The sequence below is a fragment of the Brassica napus genome, chromosome A9, assembly GCF_020379485.1.
Source record: "Brassica napus cultivar Da-Ae chromosome A9, Da-Ae, whole genome shotgun sequence".
Lineage (NCBI taxonomy): Eukaryota > Viridiplantae > Streptophyta > Magnoliopsida > Brassicales > Brassicaceae > Brassica > Brassica napus.
This window is the reverse complement of record NC_063442.1, coordinates 18,293,791-18,321,137: the sequence shown is the minus strand read 5'-3', so window position 1 is coordinate 18,321,137 and position 27,347 is coordinate 18,293,791. Positions and strand designations below refer to the sequence as shown.

Genomic DNA, 27,347 nt, shown 5'->3' with positions numbered 1-27,347 from the left:
TCTTTTGGATATTGGTGGTTAGTGGTGATCATGGTGAGTGGCGAGATGGACTAAGAAAATATTTTAGATTTTTTCAAGTAAATATTTAAACTGACACGTAGTGTGTTAAAGATTTTGCTTTTGTAGTTTATTTTTAGTTTTCTCTAATTTTGTTTTAAACTGATGTGGCATGATATTATTGGTTATATGACTTGTGATTTAGTATATAAAGGATTAGAATTTAAAATGAGCTGAAACTATAAGAGAGCCCATTAATCAATGGGCCCGTTAGCGGAGTAAAGCAGCCAGCCACACCGGAGTCTTCCGTTTCCACCATTTCCCCAGTCATCATTCATTATCTCCCTCTCTCTCTCTCTAACAAAATCTCAGAGCGATGAGCGGTCACGATTCGAAATACTTCTCGACGACGAAGAAGGGAGAAATCCCTGAGCTCAAGGAGGAGCTTAATTCGCAGTATAAGGTTCTTTCATCTGATCTCACTCTTTGTCTCTATTTCTGGGATCTGTGATCTGCCATTATTACATGTACAATCTATTGATCTTTGATCCGCCGTTATTACATAATTTCGTTAGATCTGTGTTGTCTGGATTTGAACCGTATCGGGAGTCTCCGTACGTTATGGTTATATGTTATGAAATTGATTAGGGATATATATCAAGAATTAGATTGAGAAGTTTTAGGTATGTGTCCAATCTCGTAGTAACTTTAACAGAGCTTAGGTTTGTGGATCAACAACTGTTTAATCTGTTTGCGATTGTGCTTGGTGAGAACTGTTCTGTTTTGTTCAGTTAGTTTTCAGTTGTCGCATTCTTGGATTTTATGTAGAATTTCTATATCAGAGTCGCTGTTCGATAAGATGTAAGAAAGGAAGGATGCTCTTTTATTTCTTGGCTTCAGTTTTGTTTTACCCTTTTTTTCTCGTAAACTTTATGTTACGTAGGATAAGAGAAAAGATGCAGTTAAAAAGGTTATTGCGGCAATGACCGTTGGAAAGGATGTTTCATCACTTTTCACTGATGTAGTCAATTGCATGCAAACGGAAAATCTGGAGCTGAAGAAGCTTGTTTACCTCTATCTCATCAATTACGCGAAAAGCCAGCCAGATCTTGCTATTCTTGCGGTTAATACCTTTGTCAAGGTAACACTCAAGATTCTGACCTATCGTTTTGAACTGAATTGATCTTTACAAAATTGTTGGTTTGTAATCTGCAGGACTCACAGGATCCAAATCCGCTGATCCGCGCTCTTGCTGTGCGGACAATGGGCTGCATTCGTGTGGACAAAATCACGGAGTATCTATGTGATCCTCTTCAAAAGTGCCTAAAGGTTGGGATTGAAATGCTAGCTCTTCAATCTTCATTGGAACTTGATAGCAAACATATCCTACTGTCTTGAAGAATCTGTTCCATTTGGACTAGTATTTTCTTACTATCGTTTGCATAATCTTTTCTTTAGGATGATGATCCATATGTCCGGAAGACAGCTGCTATTTGCGTTGCTAAGCTTTATGACATAAATGCTGAATTGGTTGAGGATAGGGGTTTCCTTGACGCTTTGAAGGATCTGATATCAGATAATAATCCGATGGTTGTTGCCAATGCTGTAGCAGCCCTTGCTGAGATTCAAGAGAATAGTACTAGCGCCATATTTGAGATCAATAGTACCACCCTTACAAAGCTCCTTACCGCTCTTAATGAATGCACCGAGTATGTCTTCTCCTTATCTCCATTTCTGTAGCTTCATTGCATTTTGTTTGATATTGAATATATTGGTCATTCATTGTACGCTTTTAAGAATATACAGAGTATTGTCCTAATTATATGTGGTTTGTCGAATGTCGATGAGTTATGAAATTGCTATGTCCTTTGTTTCTTTAAGCTTTTGCTAGCTTTAGTTTTAGTACTGATTATGAAGATCTTTACAGGTGGGGTCAAGTATTTATATTAGATGCTCTATCGAGGTATAAAGCAGCTGATCCCCGTGAAGCTGAAAATATTGTTGAGAGAGTCACGCCAAGGTTGCAACATGCAAACTGCGCTGTTGTGCTTTCAGCTGTTAAGGTGGGTGACTTTCATAGTAATGTTATCCTCTGTTGCTAGCTAAATTTGCTTCTACAACACTACTACTCCCATTTGCATATTATATAATGCATTTGCACTTTTGGCAATTACCTCTGCAGATGATCCTTCAACAGATGGAACTCATTACTAGTACAGACGTGATTCGAAATCTTTGCAAGAAGATGGCTCCACCCCTTGTTACATTGCTTTCTGCCGAACCTGAGATACAATATGTTGCACTTCGTAACATTAATCTTATTGTTCAGAAACGACCCACTATCCTTGCCCATGAAATTAAGGTAGCTTGACCTGTGCCCCATAGATCCTCATTCAAAATAAGCAACTGACCTGTTCCCTATAGCTTCGTAATAGTTCTTAATTATGTTGCAAATGATATGCATATTTTATTCTATTAGGTTTTCTTCTGCAAGTATAACGACCCAATTTATGTTAAGATGGAGAAGTTGGAGATTATGATAAAACTTGCGTCTGACAGAAACATAGACCAGGTATCCTCACTAAACCATCTGTAGTATATCCCGATTATTGTTGGTACATATCTTTATAATTTTTGGAAAATGCTACTGTAGGTTCTTCTGGAATTTAAAGAGTATGCAACGGAAGTAGATGTTGATTTTGTTAGAAGGGCTGTTCGTGCGATAGGCCGATGTGCTATCAAACTAGAGAGAGCAGCCGAACGTTGCATCAGTGTTTTGCTTGAATTGATCAAGATCAAAGTAAATTATGTTGTTCAGGAGGCCATTATTGTCATTAAAGATATCTTCAGAAGATATCCAAACACGTAAGTTGACATTTCTCAGTCACTGACGTAATGGCATGTTGAAAATTATATTTTAATTTTATGATATTCAAAATAACATACAGGTATGAGTCCATAATTGCCACACTCTGTGAGAGTTTAGACACTTTGGATGAACCAGAAGCTAAGGTAATGAACTATCTTGTTTTGTAAAATTGAAGTTTCACTTCTTCACTTTAGCTAAACTTTTACTCGTGCATCTGTTTGTATCATGTAAGGCATCTATGATATGGATCATTGGTGAATATGCTGAAAGAATTGACAATGCGGATGAGCTACTTGAAAGTTTCCTTGAGAGTTTTCCTGAGGAACCAGCACAGGTTCAGCTGCAGCTTCTAACTGCCACTGTTAAGCTATTCTTGAAGAAACCAACTGAAGGACCTCAACAAATGATTCAGGTTCTCCCTTGCTCATGCTCGCTACTGTTATAACGATCGGTCCATGTGCGTGTTATGCGACGGCAGAGACAAATATTACCATCATATTTGTTTTCAGGTTGTCTTGAACAACGCTACTGTGGAGACGGATAATCCTGATCTCAGAGATCGTGCATACATATACTGGCGTCTTCTATCTACTGATCCTGAGGTGTGTGGTACATTGATATCTTATAGCTTTCTAATACTCAGCTACTCAGAACGAATATATACACAATCGTTAATAAGATTTCAGCTCTCTTTCTGTTATCCTGATTTTTTTTTTTGCTGAAACCATCATTTCTCTTCCATTAGGCGGCCAAGGACGTTGTCTTGGCTGAAAAGCCCGTGATTACTGACGACTCAAACCAGCTCGAGCCATCACTTCTTGACGAGCTGCTTACAAACATTTCCACCTTGTCCTCTGTGTACCACAAACCGCCAGAGGCATTTGTGACCCGCTTGAAAACGACAGTTCAGAAAACAGAGGACGAGGACTTTGCTGAAGGAAGCGAAGCAGGATACTCATCTGGTAATCCGGCTGATAGTGCAGCTTCCCCCCCAGTTACCATGGGTAATGTCGCACACCCTGCAGGAAGACAAACAGCCCCTGCACCGGCGGCCCCAGCTCCTGTACCCGATCTGCTTGGTGACTTGATGGGTTTGGATAATGCCGCAATTGTCCCGGTTGATGAACCCACGACTCCGTCTGGGTGAGTTTATGACTTGAAATTAAATTTAGTTAAGCCCATTGGTCTACTCCTGTCGTCTTAAGTTAGCTCATCAAATCTTATGAACTTGTTCGCAGTCCTCCATTGCCAGTTGTCGTGCCGGCTTCAACCGGTCAAGGTCTGCAGATAAGTGCTCAATTAGCCCGAAGAGATGGACAGGTTTTCTACAGTATGCTCTTCGAGAATAACACGCAGGCGGTACTTGATGGTTTCATGATTCAATTCAACAAGAACACATTCGGTCTTGCTGCTGCTGGACCTCTTCAGGTAAAAAACTATATCTGAATGTTCTCATATGTCTGAAACTTTAAGGTCTGAAAATTTGAAACCAACCTCCCGTGACTGTACTGTTTTCAGATTGCGCCTTTGCAACCAGGAACATCTGCCAGGACACTGCTACCTATGGTCTTATTGCAGAATTTGTCTACTGGACCTCCGAGCTCGCTCTTACAAGTAGCTGTCAAAAACAATCAGCAGCCTGTTTGGTACTTCAACGATAAGATTATACTTCATGCTCTTTTCAGTGAAGACGGTAGAATGGAACGTGGAACCTTCCTCGAGGTAACATTACATTGTACCAAATCTACCATAGATATACTTATAAACCAGTTTTGTGGGTTTCACCTCTTGTATCAATGAATGAACATCTTGGTTTGTGTTTTTCAGACATGGAGGTCGTTACCAGACTCAAATGAAGTCCAGAGAGAATTCCCCGGGATCACCATCACGAGCGTCGAATCAACTATTGATTTGCTGACAGCATACAACATGTTCTTCATAGCAAAGCGCAAGAACGGGAACCAAGACGTGATCTATTTATCAGCAAAGGTTCCGGTAGATGTACCTTTGTTGATCGAACTCACTGCAGTGGTGGGACAACCAGGTCTCAAATGTGCATTGAAAACTCCCACTCCTGAGATTGCGCCCATCTTCTTCGAAGCCGTCGAGCTTCTCTTTAAGGCTTGATGATGGACATTGTTGTCGCAAGGTTTTAAAGAGCCGAACATCTTCACAGTCTTTGTTTCCTCTTTTTCTTTACTCGATGGGTGTATGTAATAAGTAAGACCTCTGTTGTGTCACTTCCCCTCTTGTACACTTTGGTATCTTTGTCTTGCTTACTCTTTGCTTCTAATTATTGTATTTGAACATGCTTTTATTTTCCCGGAAGAGCTTTTATCTTCTTAGGAAGGTCCATGAAAATGTTTTACGAAGCATTAGTGTACTGAAATGTGTTATTATCAATTTTTAAAAACTGGACTGGTAACTGAATAAGAAAGAAAGGTTTGGGTCATAGGCAATGTTTTTAATCCTGATCCAAACACTGAACTAGAAATTTTTTTGGGTCATCGGATTATTGAGTCGACCAATTGAATTATTGAGTCGACCGAAGATGAACTTCAAGTTAATACATTAATGCTATCTATTGCAAAAAAATAAATAAAAGAAATTTAACATTTTTCTGAAAATATAGAAAAGTTTTAAATTTTGTTTTCTCTATTTTAATTTTTTATTTCTCATTCAAAATATTTAAACTTAATTTAAACTAGTATGTTTGTAAAACATCAAAACTGGAATAGATTGTCAATAACAAAAATAAACTAATATCAAACCACATCTACTAATATTGGTTCTTGACTTCTTTCTATCATAGCTCACTTTATTTTCTTAGGTGGCATAGTAAATTCTTCATCAATTTTTTTTTAAATAGTTGAATTGATACTATACACGATAAAATCAGAAAATTCAAAGAAATTGAAAGAGATACAAAGTATATGCACCATCAAAAGTAGACAATACGAGAAAACTAAAATGTAAAAACCTAACTATTTATTTAAAATAAAAAAAATGGATTTTAATAAGGTAAATTAAACAAATAAGAAAAGCGAATAAAAATCATTCATTGGTTTGGTCGGTGGTTTAACCGGTAGCCAAGTTACCAGGTTTAAGGGTTTTTAATGGTTTTATCGGATTTTTGAATAACAAATACTTTTTAAAACTCAAAGCAGATTATTTATCAGTCATTGGATTTTCCGATTCAAGATCTGAAAAGGGTATGAAAACACTGGTCATACGTCACTATGGTTCGATGAATTCAATCAGATACAACCAAATTCAATAAAATTCAATTATAAAATAATAAAATAAAATTGTATTTCATTAAGTTCAATTTTTTCTGGGTAAATTTTACAAACAAAAATAAAATTAATTAATAAAAATTTCAAGACAAATAATCATAAAATAAAAGTTATGTACAAATTAAAATTAACTATAAAATCAAGATTTGACTTTAAATACAAAATTAGTCTTTTGACTTTAAATGGTTATCATAGAAAATTATGAAAATTCAAAAATAAATTAAACATAAAAATATAAAATTTTGTTTTGTAATATTTATAATAATTTAAAAGATAAAAAAGGAAAATCTTTCAAAATAGCCTCGTTTTTTGTTATTGTTCCCAAAATAGCATCAAAATGTCAGAGTAACAAAAATATGTTATTAAATAGTTATATGATAATTTTATCCACATTTATAAATTTAAATGATTATTTCTTCAATATATAAAATAAATAAATATTTTAAAATTCAAAAACAATAAAATTGGAAATAGTTTTTTTTTTTATTTTTTCAATTTTTTAAAATCGTTTTTTTCTTATAAAAGTTTTGGAACACCTTCCTGAACGTGAGTGATATATTTTTGTATTTGTTAAAAATTTTCCTGAATCCAATAATGCTTTCATAATAGTGTAAATATTCTTCTTGAATGTAACTTGTATGTATATTTAGAAAGTTGTTCCTAAATATGTACGTCATCTTCCTCAATTTTGATCTATATGCATATTTTGGAAATTATTATTCAATATATAGCATGTCTCGAAAATTATGAAGATGTTTTAAAAATATTTATAATGTCTTTATAAAATATATATATCAAATTTATGAAGGTATTTCGAAAACACTAGGAATATGCTACACATATTTAAGAATATCTTATTAAATATACGACAACTCAATTTCATTAATATATTCATAAATATATATTCATGAAGGTTTTTCTAAATACCCATTAAAAATTTATTTTTTATTTCACATATATGAAAACTTTCCTAAATTTTATGAAGATATTATACATATTTATTAATGTGTTCCTAAATTTTAAGAAAATATTATACTTATTAAGGAAGAGTTTCCTAAACTCAAATTCAGGAGTACATGTATATCATACATATTTAGGAAGGTTTTCATAAACTCAAATTCGGGAAGATAAGATACATATTCAGAAGGTCTTCCTAAACTTTTTTTAAAGAAAAATCGGTTTCTAAAAAAAAACATTTCAGATTTTTTTTCAAAAATAAAAGTTTCTTATGTTTGAAAAATATATTTAAATAATGTTTTATATATCTGTTAAATAAAGGAATAATTGTCATTTTCCTTTTTAATAAAAACTATTTTGATAAATTTGACTCTTATATATTATTTTGTGATAAAAAACGTTCTAGTGCTATCTTTGAGTATTCCTCAAAACAAATAATAAAAATTATTTTTGATAGTAAATTATAATTGAACTCTTTTTTATCTATCTGACTCTGATGTTTCCGGTCTACGGTTTAATCTGGTCCAACCGCTGGCTCAGTCTGGGTTTAAAACATTGGTTCTTATGTAGTTAATATAGTGAATGAAGAGATGGTAACAAGTGATTGATTGCGGGATGTGAAGACTGTTGTTGAGCTTTGAAGATTGGAATGGAATTTTCAGTTAGTGAATGTGATTCGATTTAAAAGTAGTTCTATAAAAATAGGGTTTGAGAATCGAGAATGGAGAGTACCTTGGGAGTGGAACATATTTTCTGACAAGAATACACATACCATTAATGTATTTTTCCTAGGAAATGAAAGCTATGTGAATATGTATAATGGCATTTGGTTTTTGATATATCGATCGACTTTTTCGTGTCAGAATCAGAACATAATTTCGATTTTACACAAGCCGGCAAAAAATACATTTGTTTTGGAGTTAGATGATGGTAAGCGATGAAAATAAACTATTGAGATATAAAGAATTAAATACTAAAACTTAAGCCCATCACCGCTGCGAAGCTTCATCGGGGCCTAAGGCGAATATGTAAAACTATAACTTTTTAATTAAAATTTAAATATTACAAGTAATTTCTTTTTCACTCACTTGCAGTAAACTTTGGATAAAAAAAATAACTAAAAATTTTAAAATGTTAAAAAAATATTACATATATATTATTTGTTTTAACCAAATTTTAAACAAAATATTATATTATATGAATAATTGTAAATTAAAGTGGAAAATATTAATTCATTAAATTGCTAAAAATTTAGGTAACATATAAGTTTCTTACATAATATATTAAACTTACGATACAACATATATAAATATAATAATAGATAAATTTATAAATGTCAAAGAAAGAACCACACAAAAATTTATCTATATAATATCTATTATATATATCGCTTATTTTTGTACATATAGTACTGGTGACTTTCAAGAGCAATTAAGTCATAAGAATTTTAAATAAACTAATAAGAAAAAAAATTATTAAACAAAAACTATTTTTCAAATATGTAGAAATCCATACTAAACTGTTGTTTAAATATACACTAAAACTTTTTTTAGAAATTAGGGGACCCTAAATTTTGACATTACTTGGGGGTGGGTCTTAAGGCAAATGCCTTTTTCACTATCAGGCAAGCACGGCTTTGCTTAAGCCGATTGTCTTGTTGAAAGAATTGAAAGAGATGTTCTGATGATAACGACTATTGGAAAAGAGAATACCGATCTCCAGACGGTGAACAAAAACAATTCAATGAAGTTTATTTGTGGATTTGAAGAAACTTCCTATCAAAAAATTCAAAGAACCAATTTGACATAATCTCGGTTGTATTCCATATTTATTGAGAGGGAGTATGGAGTTGAACTTGTAAGAGTTATGGAACCTCAGTTGGCAACTAACTGGACAGATTTAGACAAACACTTAAGAACATATCGATTCGGCTATAATCTTCACCGCGAACCAGATCAAAGGCATGAACCAATACCAGTCACCCAATCAATACCAAATTTATCACATATTCAAACCACCAGCTACCCTAGTCCAAGATCTAAAGATACTAAAAACTAAAATCCGAAAGAAAGACTGCAAACAAGAGAAGCTCGAGACTGTGTAAGGCCTTAAACCACTGCAAAGACTACTACGATACCCAAGCCTTCCGCTTCTTCAACCCGGCCCAATCAAGAAAGGACCAAAAACTTGGAACCAGTAGTGACCTATGCAATTCACCGACATAACTCAACCACATTACCCACGACCACGGCAAAGATCCAGATGAGAAGTGAGCTTATCGAACCGCACCTACCGTTGAAACCAGATTCGCGTGAGCTAGACACATGATCTACAAAATCATGAGAATTATAACCGAACTGGACCGGCTGTGGCGCCAATGGAGCGGTAGCGCCGGTGGAAGGAGGTTTCATAACCTGAAGCTAAAGGTTGAAAAAGCTTGGGCGAGAGGATAATGAGAGAGTGAACCTTAAACTTTTAATTACATTTCTTCATATATGTTATCGAATGCAGTAAAATGATTATTCTATCCACATTAAAAAATTTGGTTAATTATGATTTATGTTTTTTTTTTCAGTTCGAGTTTTTTGATCTAGGTAAAATGTCTAGAACTAACTAAAACTTTCGAATAAATTTCAATATAGAAGTTTATATGAGCATTTTCTAAAGATTATTTTTTGACGACTACTACGCTCACAACCAATCTTTCTCACTTTAAATCTTTTATGTGTATTTTAGTTAAAACTCTTATATATTTATCTATTTTTGGCTTTTCTATTACCAAATGAATATAATTTTATAATTATTTTTTATTTAAAAGTTTTAATAGTTATAGTTTTTACTATAACATTAATCACACTTTTTGAAAATTTCATTTAAAACCAGGGAAAATTATACAAAAATGATGTAACTAAAGAAATACATAAAATTATATAATTTTGACCAGCATAGCATAAAATCTTGTCCAATTTCTGAATTACTTGATTACCTTTGAGAACCCTAGATACATATATACATACTCTTGTAATCCTATAAACCAATTTTAATTTTAAATCCAAATTTGTTATAATGTAAAATTAAAAACAAACAAAGGATTCTTGTAAACCAATTACCCAAACCGAAATCAATCCGTATAGACCGATTTGGATTGGTTTTATGTATAAAGTTTTACTCGACACCTAAAACCTCTGGGTTACTCGATTGAACCAATCTAAAGCAAGGTGGAAACTGAAATCGAATTAACTACCAGATATTAAACGGTTTTGAAATTACAAAATTGAACTGATCCAAAATCGACAGGAACCGACCTAAATTGAACCGAACTAACTTTTGGTATGGATATAAAAAATATATTTATCCAATAAAACCGGAATCAATCGGTTTTTATCCGGAACCGAACCGAAAACCCTAGTGCCCAACCCTAGGTTCTTGTTTAAGAGCTTGCATGTCTTCTACATTGATCTCAAAGTTTGCACCTTTTGTCTTTTGTCACTTCTATAACAGCAATGGTGGAGTTAAACCCATAAGCAGGATTACTTAGAAACAACATTCCATCTAGACTTCTGCAGGTCGAATCCCCAGGTAAAGACTAAATCTAAATCCAATAGAGAAACAACTGGGACAATCAGAAACGCAAGAAAAATCTGATTTTTTTTTGTTCTTTGACCCATCTGCAGAAATGCTCAATTAATAGATCTATTGTGTTTATTTGTTGAGGTTAATTGAAAAGGAGAAAGCTTTCTTGATTAGAGGATGCAAGCTGTGAACTTGACGTTAAGGGTTTAATGGCAGGATGGTCAAGTTTCAATAGTACTTCATGTTCATACATTGATGTTGAGGTTGAGGTATCTGATGAATGTGAGGAGAGGTTAAAGAGATTGTTTGATCAAGCTTTGTTGATCTTCCTTGAGGAAGAGGGTAATAACAGGCCTCTCCCTGCAGTTACCGGTGAAGGCAAAACGGTTGATTTGTTTAAGCTGTTTGTGTTGGTGAGGGAGGGAGGAGGGTTTGATTCAGTGTCTAGGAAAGGGTTGTGGGACTCAGTGGCTGGGAGGTTAGGGTTGGACTGTTCAGTCTCTCCATCTTTGAGGCTGGTTTACTCCAAGTACTTGGACCGGATGGAGAAATGGGCGGTGGAGAAGTCGAGGATTGTGAACTGGGATGATGGGGATAGTAAGAAGAAAGGGTGTTATGGGGGTTTGTTGCATGAGCTAGGAGATGGGTTCAAGGGTTTGTTGGAGAATGGAAAGTGTCCAAAACGTAATAGAGCTATGTCTTTTGGGTGTAGGCATGTTGAAGAGTCCGGTTCTGAGTTCCATAGCCCTAGGAAGAGATTTAGAGAGTGTGAGGATGATGATGATGAAGAAGTAGGAACGTCCTGTGCTGTTCTTAGTGATGATTCTGAGGAAGAAGGTTTGGTAAAGCAAGAAACTTTACAGGGTATGTTAAAGTGGCTTACTTTGGTTGCCTTATGCCCTCATGATCCTTCCATTGGAGTCATACCACACTGCTCAAAGTGGAAGGACTACACTGGAAGCGCGTGTTGGATCCAAGTGACTAGAGCAAAGAATGCTTTACTTGTTCAAAACTCTTCATTTCTGGTACTGTCTTTTACTCATTCTATGTATGCTTTCTTCTTCTTTCTGGGAGATAGCTTAACTCTCATGTCATGGTAAGCGCTTGCAGGGTAACCAAACTATGCATCCTTCTATGTACGAAGACGACCGTAGTAGGTCGACAGGGAGGTTAAGATACAGCATAAGGCGTCCAAATTTATCCAAACCACAGTGCAGTGAAAGTCCAGTATCTCTAACTAAGTCAGGATCTAGCCATTGCAGAGAAGTTATCTCTGTTTGTGAAGCCACAACAGATCTTGTTGCAGGAACATCTGGAGCAACGGAGTTGCAAGTATTCTCAAATGCAGTCAAAGAGAGAAACAAACCAGAGATCCCGAGAAGGTATGTGGCTGTAGGACGTCATTACCAAGCCAGAGTCGATGAATGGACAGGAGGATCTGGTCTAGATAGTGATACTAAGTGGTTAGGAACACGCATATGGCCATTGGAGAACAGAGAAGTTGTGGATCGTGGCCTTGGAAAAGGAAGGCCAGATTGCTGCAGCTGTGAAATCCGCACCTCTGGTTCTGTCGAATGCACTAGATTCCACATTGCAGAGAAGAGAATGGAGCTCAAACGTGATCTCGGCGATGTCTTTTTCCATTGGAGGTTCAATCAGATGGGGGAAGAAGTGTCTTTAAGGTGGACAGAGAGAGAAGAGAAGATGTTCAAGAAACTGATGGTTTCGGATTCTCAGAGCTTTTGGGAGAACGCTGCAAAGTGTTTCAGGGGGAAGAAGAGAGAGCAGCTTGTGAGTTACTACTTCAACGTCTTCTTGATTAACCGTAGAAGGTATCAGAACCGTGTGACTCCGAGAAATGTAGACAGTGATGATGAAGGGACTTTTGGTTGCGTGGGTAACAGTTTTGGTCGTTATGCTGTTACGTTGATTGGTTCAGATATTATGATATGTTCTCAGAACAGACAGTGTAATGACCTTGACTGAAGAAGCGGAAGATGATTTGGAACATAAGTAAAAAGGTTTTGTGTTTTGTCTAATGTTAACTCCGTGATATGAGTATAGGAGTTTGTAGTGTTTTTGTGCCTTTTAAAGCCAAAGACCGGCAAATGGTTTAACTTTTGGAACAAAATCGATTTTTAAGTTTTTTTTTTTTTTCCCAAATTGAAATTCATTCATAACTGAAAAACGACAGTTCCATACATAAGCTGGCGGAAACGAAACATCCCCAGAGACAAGAACCCAAAGAACAGGCAGCTAAAACCCACACCCGGGCTACTAAAAAACCATTGAAATACTAAACTTGATAACCTGAGAAACTGAATATTCTAAGACAAAGAAGAAGATGAAACAAACCAAGGACCTTAGACTACCGGAGGCTTCAAGGGGACAGCCAAACGAAACGAGGACAGGCCTCCAATCAGGACAAACCAACAACACAAGGACTGCAAGACAACCAACCCGAGAGACAGAAAAGGTCCATCCGCTAGAATTCACAGCAGAGCGAGGAAATACGCCTCAAACCAAACCTTTTCACCGAGGAGAAGTCGAAGGCATCACAAGGGACCTCGGGACGCTTCACCGTTGAAGAAAAAAGCCATAGCCACAAACATCTCCAAACAAAGCCAGAACCACGTAGAAAAAGCCATAACCTTGAAAGCACAATCTGAGAATTCAACAATGGAGGAGAGAATCCAAACTCGGAATAGAAGCATTTGAACATGCCACGCATACACCCAATCGAAATAACGACCCAACCGAGAATTGAAACCTCTGAAGCCACAGTGAGCAATAAAGGAGCTAGAATTGAAGAAAGCCCATAAACGACGTCAGCGAAAGCACCTACAATGCTCCAGCAGCTATGCCGCACCGTCAACAGGTCCTCGACCTGACATATGGCGCCAGACTCGTCTCTGAACCCAACTCTCCAAACCAAAACCTCACATGAACTAAGCAGAGATCTGGAGACACTCCTCAACAAAGAGACCCAGACTAGCATAAGACACAAAAGGGAGCACAGAAAATCAAATCGATTAATCTCCATCTACCACCACAATTGTCTTCTCTACAAAAACTCTTCCAACGGACAGAGACTCAAGAAACACAAGCTACAGATCATCCTCGGAGTGGTCACAGACGGGAAAGACAGGCTCGAGCTTGACCGCTAACCTTCAATGGCTCTGGAACCGGTTTGAACATCTCACCACTACCGCACAGAAGCCGACGAGCCCACCACCTAGCCAATCTCCCACCGAGCCAAAGCACACCAGAACCGAAACTAGACCATCGATTCCCTCTTAAGCCCAGATCTGAAACCACTAACAAAAAGGATGACCTTTTCCGAAATTAAAACCTTAGATTTAAAGCCTATGAGAATACGGGACCGCTCCCGGCGACGGTGAGAAGCACCGACCGCCGGAGCAGCAGCTGAGCAAACGCAAAAGTTTTCCTCTCTGAATCGATTTTTAAGTTTTTCTAAGAGTTTTTCTTCCTGGATATTTATTTTAGCTTTTATAAATTCATTTTTCATATTTCCAAAGAGTCACATACAATTTCACTCATATTCCAAAATATTACTCCATTGGTCGTTTAAGAATTTAAAATTTATTTTATTATAAATGTTATTTTATATATACATTTATATATATATATATGTTGTATTAATTATAAACAAAACAAATTTTAATAGTGTAAGTAAAAAATATTAAACGATATAACATAATAAATGAAATGAGTTTTTAATATAGTTCTCCATTATTCCTATCCTCTTTAAATAAACTAGTTTTTTTTAACACTGGTAATTTTGCTATTACAAACTAGGCCTAAGACAGATTGGGTATCCGAGCAATTTTAAGGTATCCGGATCCGGATTCTTATCCGGCGGATCCGTAATTTTACTAATCTTATTCGGATCAGGGAAATTACGGATCAGGGGTTCTCGGGTATTCGGGTGTCGAATATCTTTCTAAAAATTGTAATATCCGGCGGATATCCGGATTTGGATCCTTAAATAAATAAAAAATAATATTAATATATATATAAAATATTAAAAATCATTTAAAATAAAAATATATATAATGTTTTTAATATTTCTACGTATAATATTATAAAATTTACATAAAATTTATATATACTATTATAAAAATGAAAATATATTAAATAAAATTAATTTTTATATATAGATATTACTATTTTTGAAATAGTTATTAATAAAACTTACGGATCCGGATATCCAGATTAAAAATTAAGATATCCAGATCCGGATCCGGCTTTGACGGATCCAACATTTTACTATCCGGATTCGGATTTGGCCCCTCCGGATATCCGGATTTTCGGATTTTCGGATCAGATCCAGATCGAATCTCGGATCTAACATTTTACTATCCAGATTCGGATTCGGCCCCTCCGGATATCCGGATTTTCGGATCGGATCCAGATCGAATCTCGGATCGAATCCGGATCTCGGATAAAAGTCCCAGGCCTATTACAAACTAGGAGAAACATTACATAGACGATATTAAGGCCAACAATTCTACCTGTCTTATGAGGATTCACGTCTAACTGCATCATCCTGAGCTGCCCTGTAAGATATATTTTTGACGGTACTACTTGTACCATGCTGAAGATTTCTAGTAACATTCTCTCTAATATTCTGCATAATTTGCTTTTTCCGAGAATTGAAACCGAAAATTCTTGGTATAGAAGCATTAATGAACCCTTGATCAAATCACTGGACCAAGAGGGCTTCCACAAAATCTGTTTTGGACTTGTCTTTTTCTTTTTTTGCTTTGTCCATTCTATTTTTTTTGTCATCTGTTTTGTTCGTTCAAAGTCTACTTTTTGAAAAAAAAATGATCATAAGATATACTAATTATAGACAAACATTTTTTAGAAAGAGGGAAGCTAGGAAGAGAGGATTAGCTGCACATGCACTCATATTTTTCAGGTTAATTACTTAAGATAGTTATTTCTCTAACAATCATTCAGTTATAATCAATTGACAAGTAAATATATTAAGCATAACATAATGCAAAATAATCTACTCCCAAATATTTACTCTAGAAAAGCCATTCAATCATACATTGAGAAGTCTATATTAACACAATAACAAATACTTGAATTATTTAACAAAGATTACTTTGTATTCAAAGCCATTATTTTATTACATTAATACAAAACTAACAACCAAATATTAAAATCACCAGACCTAAAATTCTAAAGCTTAAGCAACCCTTGGAGAATTAGAATTTTAATCTTACTAAGGTTTTTCGCATTCTTCAGACATTACATTCCTCATAGCTTTTTTTTTTCTTGTAACACATTTCTCATAGCTTATTCTGTAATTTCATAACACTATCACAATTGGATGACCTTGTAAATACTCTATAAGTATTTTCTCTCCGGGAATCTTCTCATCTCCAAAAGTTGAATATGTGGTATTGAGGCTCTTAACACCATCCATAGAGATTTCCCACTTGTTGATAAAGATAGTTGTGGAAATAAATGTTCATTCACCTAATTTGATCATCTAAAAAGATTAATCAGTTAAAATTGTGGTAATGCTCTATATGATTTACTAATAAGTGGTCATACATGTTTGATAAAAAATACCATCACAACTTAACAATAATATCCATTCAAAGTTGCATTTTACATTAGCAGAAGTAATAAATCAAATATTTGGTTATTTTAATGTGCATAGGCAAATATTTAGGTTATATTTGAATGACTGTGGCATCAACAAATGAACTGATAGTGCACATATCATGTAGTTATTAGTGATTGTGTGTTTTCTCCACTTTTCTGAAAATTAAGGCACATGTGCTGACAAGCTTTCCCATTTCAATATATCATAGTCAAATCTAAAAATTTAACATTTATGAACAACTATTTGAACATAAATGAAATTTTCACTTACAATTGAATCTTTATTCCCATACAGGAGGTGTGTATAATTGAAAAAATGCTATGCAAATGATTAAACTATCCATGGTTTTAAAATAATAGTAAATAATCGATCTTTTAACTATGATGTGATTACAAATCTTTTAACTAAAAGTTTAATTACCTGCATAAGTGCAGTAAAGCTCAAGTATGATCTTAAATTTTGTTGTTCCATGTCAACAACGAAAACATTTTTCTTTGCCAACGTGTTTGCGAGTCCCCTCAACTGAAAACTAGAATCGACCCACATGCATTCCTTTAAACGGTCCTCTTCGATAAATGATCTCTAAAAAGTATGTTCCAGGAGGATTATCGACCAAGGCACTAATCTCCTTGCCAATGAGATGGCACTTCTCTGTTGCAATTTTAGAAAAATAGAAAAGTTAGAAAATAAGTAAACTGAACCGACTTGATTTGAATGGCCGGGACTTGTGGAGGAAGACATGTTCAAGTGTTAAATGGGGAATAGGAGTTGTCTGCAAGGATCCATTTCACTACAAGAAAACACGTTTTTGCCGACTGATTTTACCGACTGATTATGTAGTCGCTAAATATACCGACTGATTCACGACTGATTAGCGACTATGCTACGACCGAAATAAAACAGTAGGTAATCAGTCGCCAAATAACGACTACAGAATTCAGTAGAAACCTAGTCGTTTATTAGCGACTGACTACAGACTAATGTGTAGTCGGTAAGCATCGGTCGGTAATTAGTCGGGAAATATAGTGACTGTTTAGCGACTGATATATATTAGGTGAAACCGTCACATTTCGGTCGTCAAAAACCGGTATAAAACACGTGAATGTCGTTACTAGTTTGGTGTAACAACCTTTTACGACCAAATATATCAGTCGGCAAATTCAGTCGTAAATCAGTAGGAAAACAGTCGGAAACATTTTCTATATATACACCCAACCGAGTCATTTTTTCTTCGTGCGATGCTTGAAAGAATAAAAAAGTCAGAAAAAACGTTCAGTCACATAATGGGAGGTAATTACAACTACACTAACTTTCGAGATTGGATGTACAAGAGGATCGATGAAGAAACGGGGAATTTCTCGGAAGAGTTCACAACGGGAGTAGAGCAATTCATGGCATTTGCAAACAGTCAGCCTCTAACACAGGATAATAATGGTAAATTCTTTTGTCCTTGCAGTGTTTGCAAGAATGAGAAATTTCTCCCGGGGCATCGAATTTTGAAACATATATATAGTAAAGGGTTTATGCTCGACTATTATGTGTGGTACAAGCATGGAGAAGAACTCGATATGGCTTTAGGAACAAGTTATGCTAATCCGACGCATTTAAGTGGTAGTGAAGATCACATTGGTAATGCAGTAGAAGATAGATATGTGGAAATGGTGAATGATGCATTTCGAGATAATGTGAGTTTTGATAACTATCAACATGGTGATAGTTATCAAAATGCAGTAGATCCGGAATGCAATCACTCGAAGAAATTCTACGACTTGTTAGAAGGAGCGAAAAATCCTTTATATGATGGTTGCCGAGAAGGTCACTCGCAATTATCATTGGCTTCTAGGATCATGCAAAATAAGGTGGATTATAATTTGAGTGAAAAGTGCGTTGATTCGGTATGTGAAATGTTGACAGACTATTTACCAGCTGGAAACCAATCAACCGGTTCACATTACGAGACAGAAAGATTGATGCGCAATTTGGGTCTCCCGTACTATAAAATTGATGTGTGTGTTAACAATTGTATGATCTTCTGGAAAGAGGATGAAAGGTGGGATAAGTGTCAGTTTTGTGATGCACCAAGATGGAAGCCTAGAAGCGAACGACGTAGAACCAAAGTGCCATATAGTCGTATGTGGTATCTACCTATTGCTGACAGATTGAAGAGAATGTATCAGAGCAAGAAGACAGCAGCAGCAATGAGATGGCATGCAGAGCACCAAGCAAAGGAGGGTGAAATGTCTCATCCGTCAGATGCAGCAGAGTGGAAACACTTTCAAGATCAACATCCCCGGTTTGCAGAGGAACCCCGTAATGTTTATCTCGGCTTATCTACGGATGGATTCAATCCATTTGGGATGTCTAATAATCATTCGTTGTGGCCAGTGATCTTGACTCCATATAATCTACCTCCTGGTATGTGCATGAATCCAGAGTACTTGTTTCTCACAATTTTGAATTCTGGGCCAAATCACCCACGAGCTAGTCTAGATATCTTCCTCAAACCTCTAATTGCGGAGTTAAAAGAGCTGTGGTCTACTGGAGTTGAAGCATACGATGTCTCTTTGAATCAAAATTTTAATCTTAAGGCTGTGCTTCTTTGGACGATAAGCGACTTTCCGGCATATGGGATGCTATCAGGATGGACGACTCATGGTAGGTTGTCTTGTCCAATTTGTATGGAAGATACAAAGGCTTTTTATCTGAAGAATGGAAGGAAGACGTGTTGGTTTGATTGTCATCGAAGATTTCTTCCTCGTGGCCATCCATTGAGGAAGAACAGAAAGGACTTCTTGAAGGGAAAACATGCTATGAATGAAGTTCCACCTGAATCTTTGAGTGGTGAGCAAGTTTATTCTGAGCGGTTAAAAGGTGTCAATCCACCAAAAACGTCCCAGTGCGGTGGAAATGGTCACGATAAGAAGAAACCCGGATATGGGAAGGAACATAACTGGCACAAGGAAAGCATATTCTGGGAGTTGCCGTACTGGAGGGACCTAAATCTTCGACATAATCTTGATGTTATGCATATTGAGAAGAAGTTTTTCGACAACATCATGAATACTCTTATGAGTGTGAAGGGTAAGTCGAAAGACACAATCAAGTCAAGATTGGATATAGAACTTCTCTGTGATCGGCAACACTTACATGTTGATAGTCGTGGTCAAGCTCCTTTTCCTCCCTACACACTGGGAGAGAGCGCAAGAAAAAGTTTATTGGAATGTGTGAAAGTTGGGGTAAAATTTCCAGACGGTTATGCTTCCGACTTAGCTAACTGTGTTGATATAGAGAAGCGCAAGTTTTCAGGCATGAAGAGTCATGACTGCCATGTGTTTATGGAGAGGCTACTTCCATTTATATGTGCAGAACTCCTAGACGAGAACGTCCATCTTGCTTTATCAGGTACAAATTAATTAATTAATTATAGTTTCATGGTATATTACATTTCGAAGAGTGTTTATAAATTGGGTTATTAACGATTTTAAATTTGTTTATATATTGCAGGGATTGGTTTATTTTTCCGTGACCTTTGCTCGAGAACTTTGCAAAAAAATCGCTTAAAAAAACTTAAACAAAATATTGTTTTGATACTATGCAATTTGGAAAAGATCTTTCCACCATCTTTTTTTTGACGTGATGGAGCACTTGACTATACATCTCCCCTATGAAGCTGAACTAGGAGGCCCCGTGCAATATAGGTGGATGTATCTTTTCGAAAGATATTTTAAGAAGTTGAAAGCGAACGCAACGAACAAAAGCCATGCAGCAGGGTCGATAGTTGAAGCATATATCAATGCTGAGATTGCTTATTTCTCAGAACACTACTTCGCTGACAGTATACAAACGAAATCGAGGTAAATGTTATAATTAGTTACATGTTCGCCTTTTCATGTGTATTTATATGTTTTCTTCTAAAATGTGGATCTCTTGTCCTAATATGGTAGGTTTACAAGATTTGAAGTAGGTGAAGTCCCTGTATATCATGTTGAAGGAGTACCAGATATATTTATTCAGGTAGGTCGTCCAAGCGGGGAAATGCAAGAAATTTGGCTTTCCGAAAAAGATTATCTATGCGCACATGCTTATGTTTTGCGAAATTGTGATTATTTTCAGCCATTTGAGAGGTATATATAATTTGACAAATTAAATCCATACCTTATATTTCTCACACTAATCTAACAAATGCATACCTTCTGATATTTTAATTTTGTTGCTCTAATATAGCATGTTCGAAGATTTTCTTTCTGTAAAATATCCAGACCTTTCTGAAAGAGATCTCTCCACGAAGAGAGCTGAGGAATATCATATATGGGTGAAAGATTATGTACGTCTCAGTTATACTATTATAATACTTAATTTTACATAGTGTTAATCTTGTGTATATATATTTACAGGTTACTCACTGGAGCGAAACACATCCTTTTCCTGCTTGGGTTAAAGAGTTTGTACAAGGACCCGTGAATAAAGCCAAAACCTGGCCAATTTATTTCACTCGAGGTTTTCTGTTTCATACCCAAACGCATGGTGAGGGACGAAAGACTTGCAACTATGGAGTATGTGCTAAAGGAGAGAGTTATACAAATGCAGCTGATGAATCTCAGTACTATGGGATCTTAACAGATATCATACAAATCAATTACGAGGGTATAGTCGATTTGAAAATTACACTTTTTAAGTGTAAGTGGTATGACCCTGTTATTGGTAGAGGCACTCGGCGGAAAAATGGCGGAATAGTGGATGTTCTCTCATCGAGAAAATACTACAAATATGATCCATTTATTCTAGGTACGTTTGTATATATATACTTATTGTTTATATTTTTATTAACTATATTTATTTTTGTTTAACAGCATCTCAAGCAGATCAAGTTTGTTATATTCCATATCCAAAAGTTCTTAAATCGCAAAAAACATTTAAAATATATGTTGTAATATTTAATTATGTATATTTGTATTTTCAAATTTATTTTCAAATTTATTTGCAAATTTAACGACTGATTACCTATTTATTACCGACTATTAAGCCAAAAATTCGGTTTTGCCTCCAAAAAATTATTGAACCGCGAAAATATTTGGTTATAATTTGATATTGAATTTCAATTTAATTTTCATTTTAAAAAATAATGACTGAATTCCGACTGATTGGCGACTGATGATCTAAACCGGGAAAACCCAAAATTTTTAGACTTAAAGCCCGCGTTAACAAAGCCCAAAATTTTATTTCATCTCTTCTAATTTCGCGGAAGAAGAAACAGAACCAACAAGAAAACCCTAATCTCACTCTCAATCTCGAGCCACTCTCTCACGATCTCAATCTCCATCTCCATCTCGATCTCAATCTCTCCCACAGATCTCGACGGCCACTCTCTCCCACCGGTCTCGATCGCGATCTCTCCCACCGAGCTCGATCTCGATCTCTCCCACCGGTCACAATCTCGATCTCTCCCGCCGATCCCGATCTCTCCAGCATCTGTCTCCGAAGATGGGTGGAAAGAGGAAGCGAAATACCGTCAAACCCAACTCCTCTCGGGTTACACAACGCCCAGCTACTTTACCAGCTCAGTATGACTTCGTACCGAGGGATCCATCTCCGTCGATCCCACCCGTTCTCCCTAAGAACAAACCTCTCCCTAAGAACAATCCTCTCCCATCTGTTCGCGATTATCCTCCTCCGAGAAAGCTGTTTCCGGAAACGAACTTTCCACCTTCTCAATCAGCTCCGTCGCCTCTCACTCCAGCTGCTGCGACGTCTCAACCTCAACAGCGACAAACTCAGTCGACTGAACGTATGAACACACTTCCTCCAAGTCAACCGGCTCCAGTTCGAGCATCTCAATCGCCTCACAGTTCTGAAGCACAAAATTCTCGTTTTCCAGAAGAGGAGGAGGAGGATATGTCCGATGTAGAGGCTCCGGTTCAACCTAATCTCGCCTCTGACCATATGGATCTTTTGAACTCCCTCCTAAACCAGCCAGGTCGAGCGAAGAACACAATTGTCCTGTCTCGCAACCTTGAGCCTGGAACCACATGGTCAGTTATATTTTTTGCTTGTCTTCTTTTAGAAATTTAATTTAAAAATTTGTATTGATTATTATATGTTTGTAGGTTTGGGTATAACAAGTCGAGCTTGTCTAGGAAGATTACCAAGATTTTAAAGAACAAGTTTAATAAGCCTTTCTACAGCTGGACTCGTGTGCCTAGAGACAGACAAGAACGCTACTTTCTGGAATTTGCCGTAAGTTTCTCTGTCTCCTCTCTGTCTTTGAGTTATTATAGTTATTAAGTAAGTGGTGTTGACTGGTGTTGTGCAACTCACCATCCATGTTAACTTGTCTTTTTTGAACAAGTTTATTACACACTGTTTTTTTAATTCTTTGGTTTTTGATGGCTAACTAGTATCTTCTATGTTCATTTGTAGAAAACTCACACATGGGATCCATCATTGACTGGTGTTGTGCAAGAACATTTCGAGGCCATTGCTCTTCTACGAATGAAAGACATGGTCAGCGAAGTAAGGACATCTCGGCAGCAGCCTAATTGGATAGGCGACACACTCTGGAAACTAATGACCGACTATTGGGACACTGACGCTGCGGTTGCAAAGAGTGCTACAGCATCAGCATCTAGAATGTCTGACCTTCAAGGTCTTGGCTTTCACACACATAACTCTGGCCAGAAGTCTTATATGCAGCTCCACCAAGAGATGGTGAGTCCCTACTTCTTATCTGTTCATTGTGATACGTCTGTTTGGTTTTTAAACATTTTATACTGATCTTTTCTTCCATTTTACTTCAGGTTGTTGAATTGGGAAGACCAGTGAGCTTTGGTGAAGTATTCATCAGAGCTCATACAAAGTCAGATGGAACCTTTAGTGATTTCAAAGCTAAACAAGTTATTGAGGCTTTCAAGAAGCAAAAAGAAGCTAAGTTGGCCACCCTTGAGACTGATGATCACACCGAGACTGGGCAGCATCCACCACTATCAATAGAAGAGGAGAATGAGCTGTTTATTCAGGTTGGGTTTCTTACTCAACATTTTCTTTTTTGCATTCATAATAGTCTCTCACTTGTTATTGATATAGTCTTGCTTGTTATTGCTTGTTATAGGCCACTTTCACCAATGACAGGGGGCAAATTTATGGCCTTGGAAGCTTGAAGAACCAACTTAATGAAGTGGCATATGACTCAAGAAGCTTGTCCTCTTTCATCCAAATGCAACAGCAACTTGAAGAAGCTCAACGTCAAATCAAAGAACAAGCTGCTCTTCTTGCAAAGGCTGAGGAAGATCGTGCCCAAGCTGCTGCTGCTGCGGCAATGGTTGAGGAAGAGCGTTCCAGAGTTATAGCTACTCAGCAAGCTACGATCGATGAGTTGTTAATGGTTCGGAAGTACATCGCCACCACAGACCAGAGATTCTTGGACTTCATCTCCAAAGAAACAGCTTCATCTGATCCCCATCATGTTTAGGTCTTTCCCTTCTCCTATGTGAAAAACTACCTTTTGGATGTGTGAAACTTGTAAACTCTTTGGAGTTCTTTCTGTTTGAAACTTGAATACTCCTAACTTATGGAGTTCTTTTGTTTGTGTATGGTATTTAAAACTTTTATGATTTCAAAATCGTTTTTAGTAGTACTAATAGCAGATTTAAATAACAAATCATGGACAAGAAAAACAATACACCAAAATCATATATTTAACAGCCAAAAAAATATGGTAATTACTCGCATATCAGTCGCGAAATCAGTCGTAAATTTTAAGCATTTCAGTCGCTAATCAGTCGTGATTCAGTAGCAGTAATATACCGACTGTTTTCCTACAGAGATAATTAGTCACTAAGTCAGTCGTGTAATCAGTCGCTAAATGCAGTCGTTAAACTCAGTCGTTAAATTCAGTCGCTAAACGCAGTCGTTAAATTCAGTCAGTAAGCCGTCGTTGAATAGTCACTAAATAAGTCGTAAATCAGTCGCCAAATGCCCTACTAATTACCGACTGAAGTTACGACTGATCATAATAGTCGTCAAACAGTCGCTAAATACCGACTGTTTTACGACTAAAATATTTAGCGACGAGGTATATTACGACGACTCTTATCAGTCGTTAATCAGTCGGAAATGACCATTTACCGACTGAATACCGACTAATACCGTAGTCGGAAACGACCTGTTTTCTTGTAGTGTTTGAAGTCAAAATGTGGCTTCGGCTCATGTAACAATGACAAGGTAGATGATGGATGATCAGTGATGTCAGCTTCCTCTGGCTCCCACAACGCCACAGATATCTTGCGAACAAAACAAAAGAGATATAAAAACTCAGAAACAATAATAAGTTACATTAGAGGGGAAGCTTGTGCACTCAATGGAGATAATTGAGTGACCCTCTTGCCGTTGTTTGGAGTTTCTCAAACTTTTGAATTCTTTCACAAGGTAGATAAATGTGCCAAGAAACCCTAATTTGTCAAAAAGTCCTACAGTAAATTTTTTTACCACGAAAACCTAGTGATCACGATTTTCTCCTTTTCACTGAAAGTTTTGAAAATGTTTTGTTTCTGAAATGGGTCGTAGCTGCGAGAGAGAAGATTTGTAAAGAAGAAGAAAGTAGTCGTTTTTTTTTTGCTTCCTGATATGAATTATATTGTATGTATTTCTAAGAATAGTTTGATAAGTATGTTTGGTATTTCTAAGAAGATTGGAACATAAGTACGAAGGGTTTTGTGTTTTGTCTAATGTTAACTCTTTGTGATTGGAGTATAGGAGTTTATAGTGTTGTGACTTTTGAAGCTAAAGACTGGCAAATGGTGTAACTTTTGGAACAAAATTGACTTTCTTTACTTTTCTTTTTACACTAGGAATAACATTTCATCATAAAGAAAGACCATTACACCACTATAAAGAAGAACAAGAATAACTCTCAATCGGCTAACTACCGAACACAAAAGCAAACCACCAAGCTCACTTACATAAAAAAAGAAAGATGAGAGCCAACAAGGGAAGCCATGAGCCACATAGCGAAATTCTTATCAATCACACTTTTTGCAATAAATAAGGGACCACTAAGCTGTTTGGAGACATTTTTCCAGCTTCCACTGATCCAAAGACGCCAAGAACCAATAATCTTACTCGACAACCACCTAAATGATAGCCAAGCTGGCGATCTAGTCACTGCACTCAACAAGTATGAGGGTTAACTCCATAAACAATTTTTGAAAAATAAGACTTTACATACTTCCAGTTGCCCAAATCCATCCATTTCCATGAGCCTCCACATTAGACCTGATATTCATGAAAGAGATTTTGATGTGCATTACCACAAGACCATCCTCATTCCTCAAAATCCAAGCAACACCATTCACACCATAATCCTTGTCGGACTAGATTCCTATATCACACTTCAGCCAACCATGACACAGTTTCAACCAATCTCGCTATAATGTTCTTTCACATTCACCGAAAAAGCTCTGACTTTGCACTTCAATAGCCTGAGCTTGGAGCCATTCATTCATATCACCAAAGGCTTTCATCACCTTGGAAAGATTTTCCCTTAAAGATGAACCCATTCCTATGCTTCCATCATCTCCACAGTATCCACGGAAACACCCATTTAATCTCAATAAGGATCAACAGATTTTCTCCATATTTATCAAAAACCAAAGTTCTGATGAATGGATTGGGAATGAAATCCATCACGAAGAGAAGGAAACGTTGGCCAAGGCCATATCAGACGAGCCAGAGGGCAGGAAAAGAGGATATGATTAGCTGATTCAGGTTCATCACCACACAACTGACATTCTATATCAATCTTCATGCCCCCTCACTGTTATACCTTCAGCCACATGAAGAGCACTGGAAAATGTTTTCTAAAGAAAAACTCCAAATTTTGGCGGTTTCTTAAGTTTCTAGATTTTTTTTTTTCAGAAGGTTGATCGATGGAAATTGTTCTGCCTCTATCCCTATTTGAGATTTTGGACTTTGAGAGGCCAGCCAATACTCTGATTTTTCTGAGTACTCACCACTTTTAGTATCTTTTCAAATTTTAAAATCCTCACCTCCAAAATCTATTTTCATGCACAGAATAAGGTCATTGTCCCTTTGGAAGAACAATTCATTAGTTGTAGGGATATCCCACTCACCATTTCTGGATTAAGTAACTCTGAGACTCTCATATCAATGTTTACAAATTGTTGTTTCATCAAAGGAGCTCTTCTTCGTAAACCATCATCTAGCCATGGGGAAACCCAAACAAGAGTGGATTAACCATTTAAAATCATATGACGAGTCCATTTATCTAATAATTTATTTTCAAACATGATTCTTCTCCAACAAAAAGATTACCTGGATCTGATACCAGCATGTTTAAAAGGATTATCTCCAAAATACATGCGCTTTAGAAACCGAGATAACAATCATTCTTATCTGATATATGGTGTTTTTGACACATTCTAAGAATGTTTTCCAAAGTGTTTTTGAGTTTTTATCGAGTCTTTTTAGTACTTTTCGAGTCATTACAGGTCTGGAGTTGCATTGGATAGGAGATAGATCACTTGGAACAAAAGAGGCAAAAAATGATACAAATTGGAGATCTTGAGTGGCTAGCTCATCTTTAACTAGTTTCCACCCTGCACCTCAGCCTTTATTTCACCTTCATGCATTTGTTTTTCAGTGTCATATCTGTAGATATGTGCAAAAAGGTCAGAGAGGAAAGAATCGACGCAGCCTCTTACTCGTTACTACTGCAGAAAATCAGACTAGTTGAGGAGAGCAGACAAAATTAAGGGAGCAACCGTTCTATAACCAGTGAACTGCAAGATAGCGGGGTGGAGTACCAGAATGGTTTGGCATTCAGAACTACCAGTGGCACATCAGAACTATCATGTATTACCTCCTTCTTCGTCACATCACCATATCTCCCTAAAAAACAAGAATAAGGCGATGGAGACGGGGAAGAAATAAACAAAACATGGAACCACTGGGAAGGTCGAGCAAAAGAGTAGTTGCTGATTTGAAATAACGAAGA

The 27,347-nt window shown here is 36.5% G+C and overlaps 4 protein-coding genes across 6 annotated transcripts; all 4 read left to right on the top strand.

The window, feature by feature from the left end:
- Window positions 1–247: 247 nt before the first annotated feature.
- Window positions 248–5,183, top strand: LOC106422371 (beta-adaptin-like protein B). The gene is made up of 15 exons (XM_013863162.3): window positions 248–460; window positions 941–1,138; window positions 1,213–1,326; window positions 1,456–1,706; window positions 1,925–2,060; window positions 2,180–2,359; window positions 2,477–2,569; window positions 2,651–2,862; window positions 2,946–3,009; window positions 3,099–3,278; window positions 3,376–3,468; window positions 3,612–4,009; window positions 4,105–4,294; window positions 4,385–4,588; window positions 4,694–5,183. Exons 1-15 carry the CDS (start codon window positions 374–376, stop codon window positions 4,991–4,993), a joined length of 2,700 nt encoding a protein of 899 aa, XP_013718616.2. The 5' UTR covers window positions 248–373; the 3' UTR covers window positions 4,994–5,183.
- A 5,346-nt stretch (window positions 5,184–10,529) lies between these two features.
- Window positions 10,530–12,852, top strand: LOC106422282 (AT-rich interactive domain-containing protein 2-like). 3 transcript variants are annotated; one of them, XM_013863096.3, is made up of 3 exons: window positions 10,530–10,698; window positions 10,834–11,717; window positions 11,803–12,852. In XM_013863096.3, exons 2-3 carry the CDS (start codon window positions 10,902–10,904, stop codon window positions 12,676–12,678), a joined length of 1,692 nt encoding a protein of 563 aa, XP_013718550.2. In that variant the 5' UTR covers window positions 10,530–10,698; window positions 10,834–10,901; the 3' UTR covers window positions 12,679–12,852. The 3 variants fall into 3 exon arrangements, with proteins under 3 accessions (XP_013718550.2, XP_022545631.2, XP_022545632.2); XM_022689910.2 differs by having other exon boundaries at window positions 11,794–12,852; XM_022689911.2 differs by having other exon boundaries at window positions 10,576–10,698; window positions 10,794–11,717; window positions 11,794–12,852.
- A 4,770-nt stretch (window positions 12,853–17,622) lies between these two features.
- LOC106432439 lies at window positions 17,623–21,073 on the top strand. The gene is made up of 7 exons (XM_013873276.2): window positions 17,623–19,741; window positions 20,010–20,193; window positions 20,284–20,353; window positions 20,453–20,463; window positions 20,564–20,663; window positions 20,734–20,983; window positions 21,045–21,073. The coding sequence occupies exons 1-7, from the start codon at window positions 17,623–17,625 to the stop codon at window positions 21,071–21,073; spliced, it is 2,763 nt and encodes a 920-aa protein (XP_013728730.2).
- A 747-nt stretch (window positions 21,074–21,820) lies between these two features.
- LOC125578107 lies at window positions 21,821–23,804 on the top strand. The gene is made up of 5 exons (XM_048740394.1): window positions 21,821–22,368; window positions 22,444–22,573; window positions 22,757–23,044; window positions 23,134–23,352; window positions 23,445–23,804. Exons 1-5 carry the CDS (start codon window positions 21,821–21,823, stop codon window positions 23,802–23,804), a joined length of 1,545 nt encoding a protein of 514 aa, XP_048596351.1.
- Window positions 23,805–27,347: the final 3,543 nt, after the last annotated feature.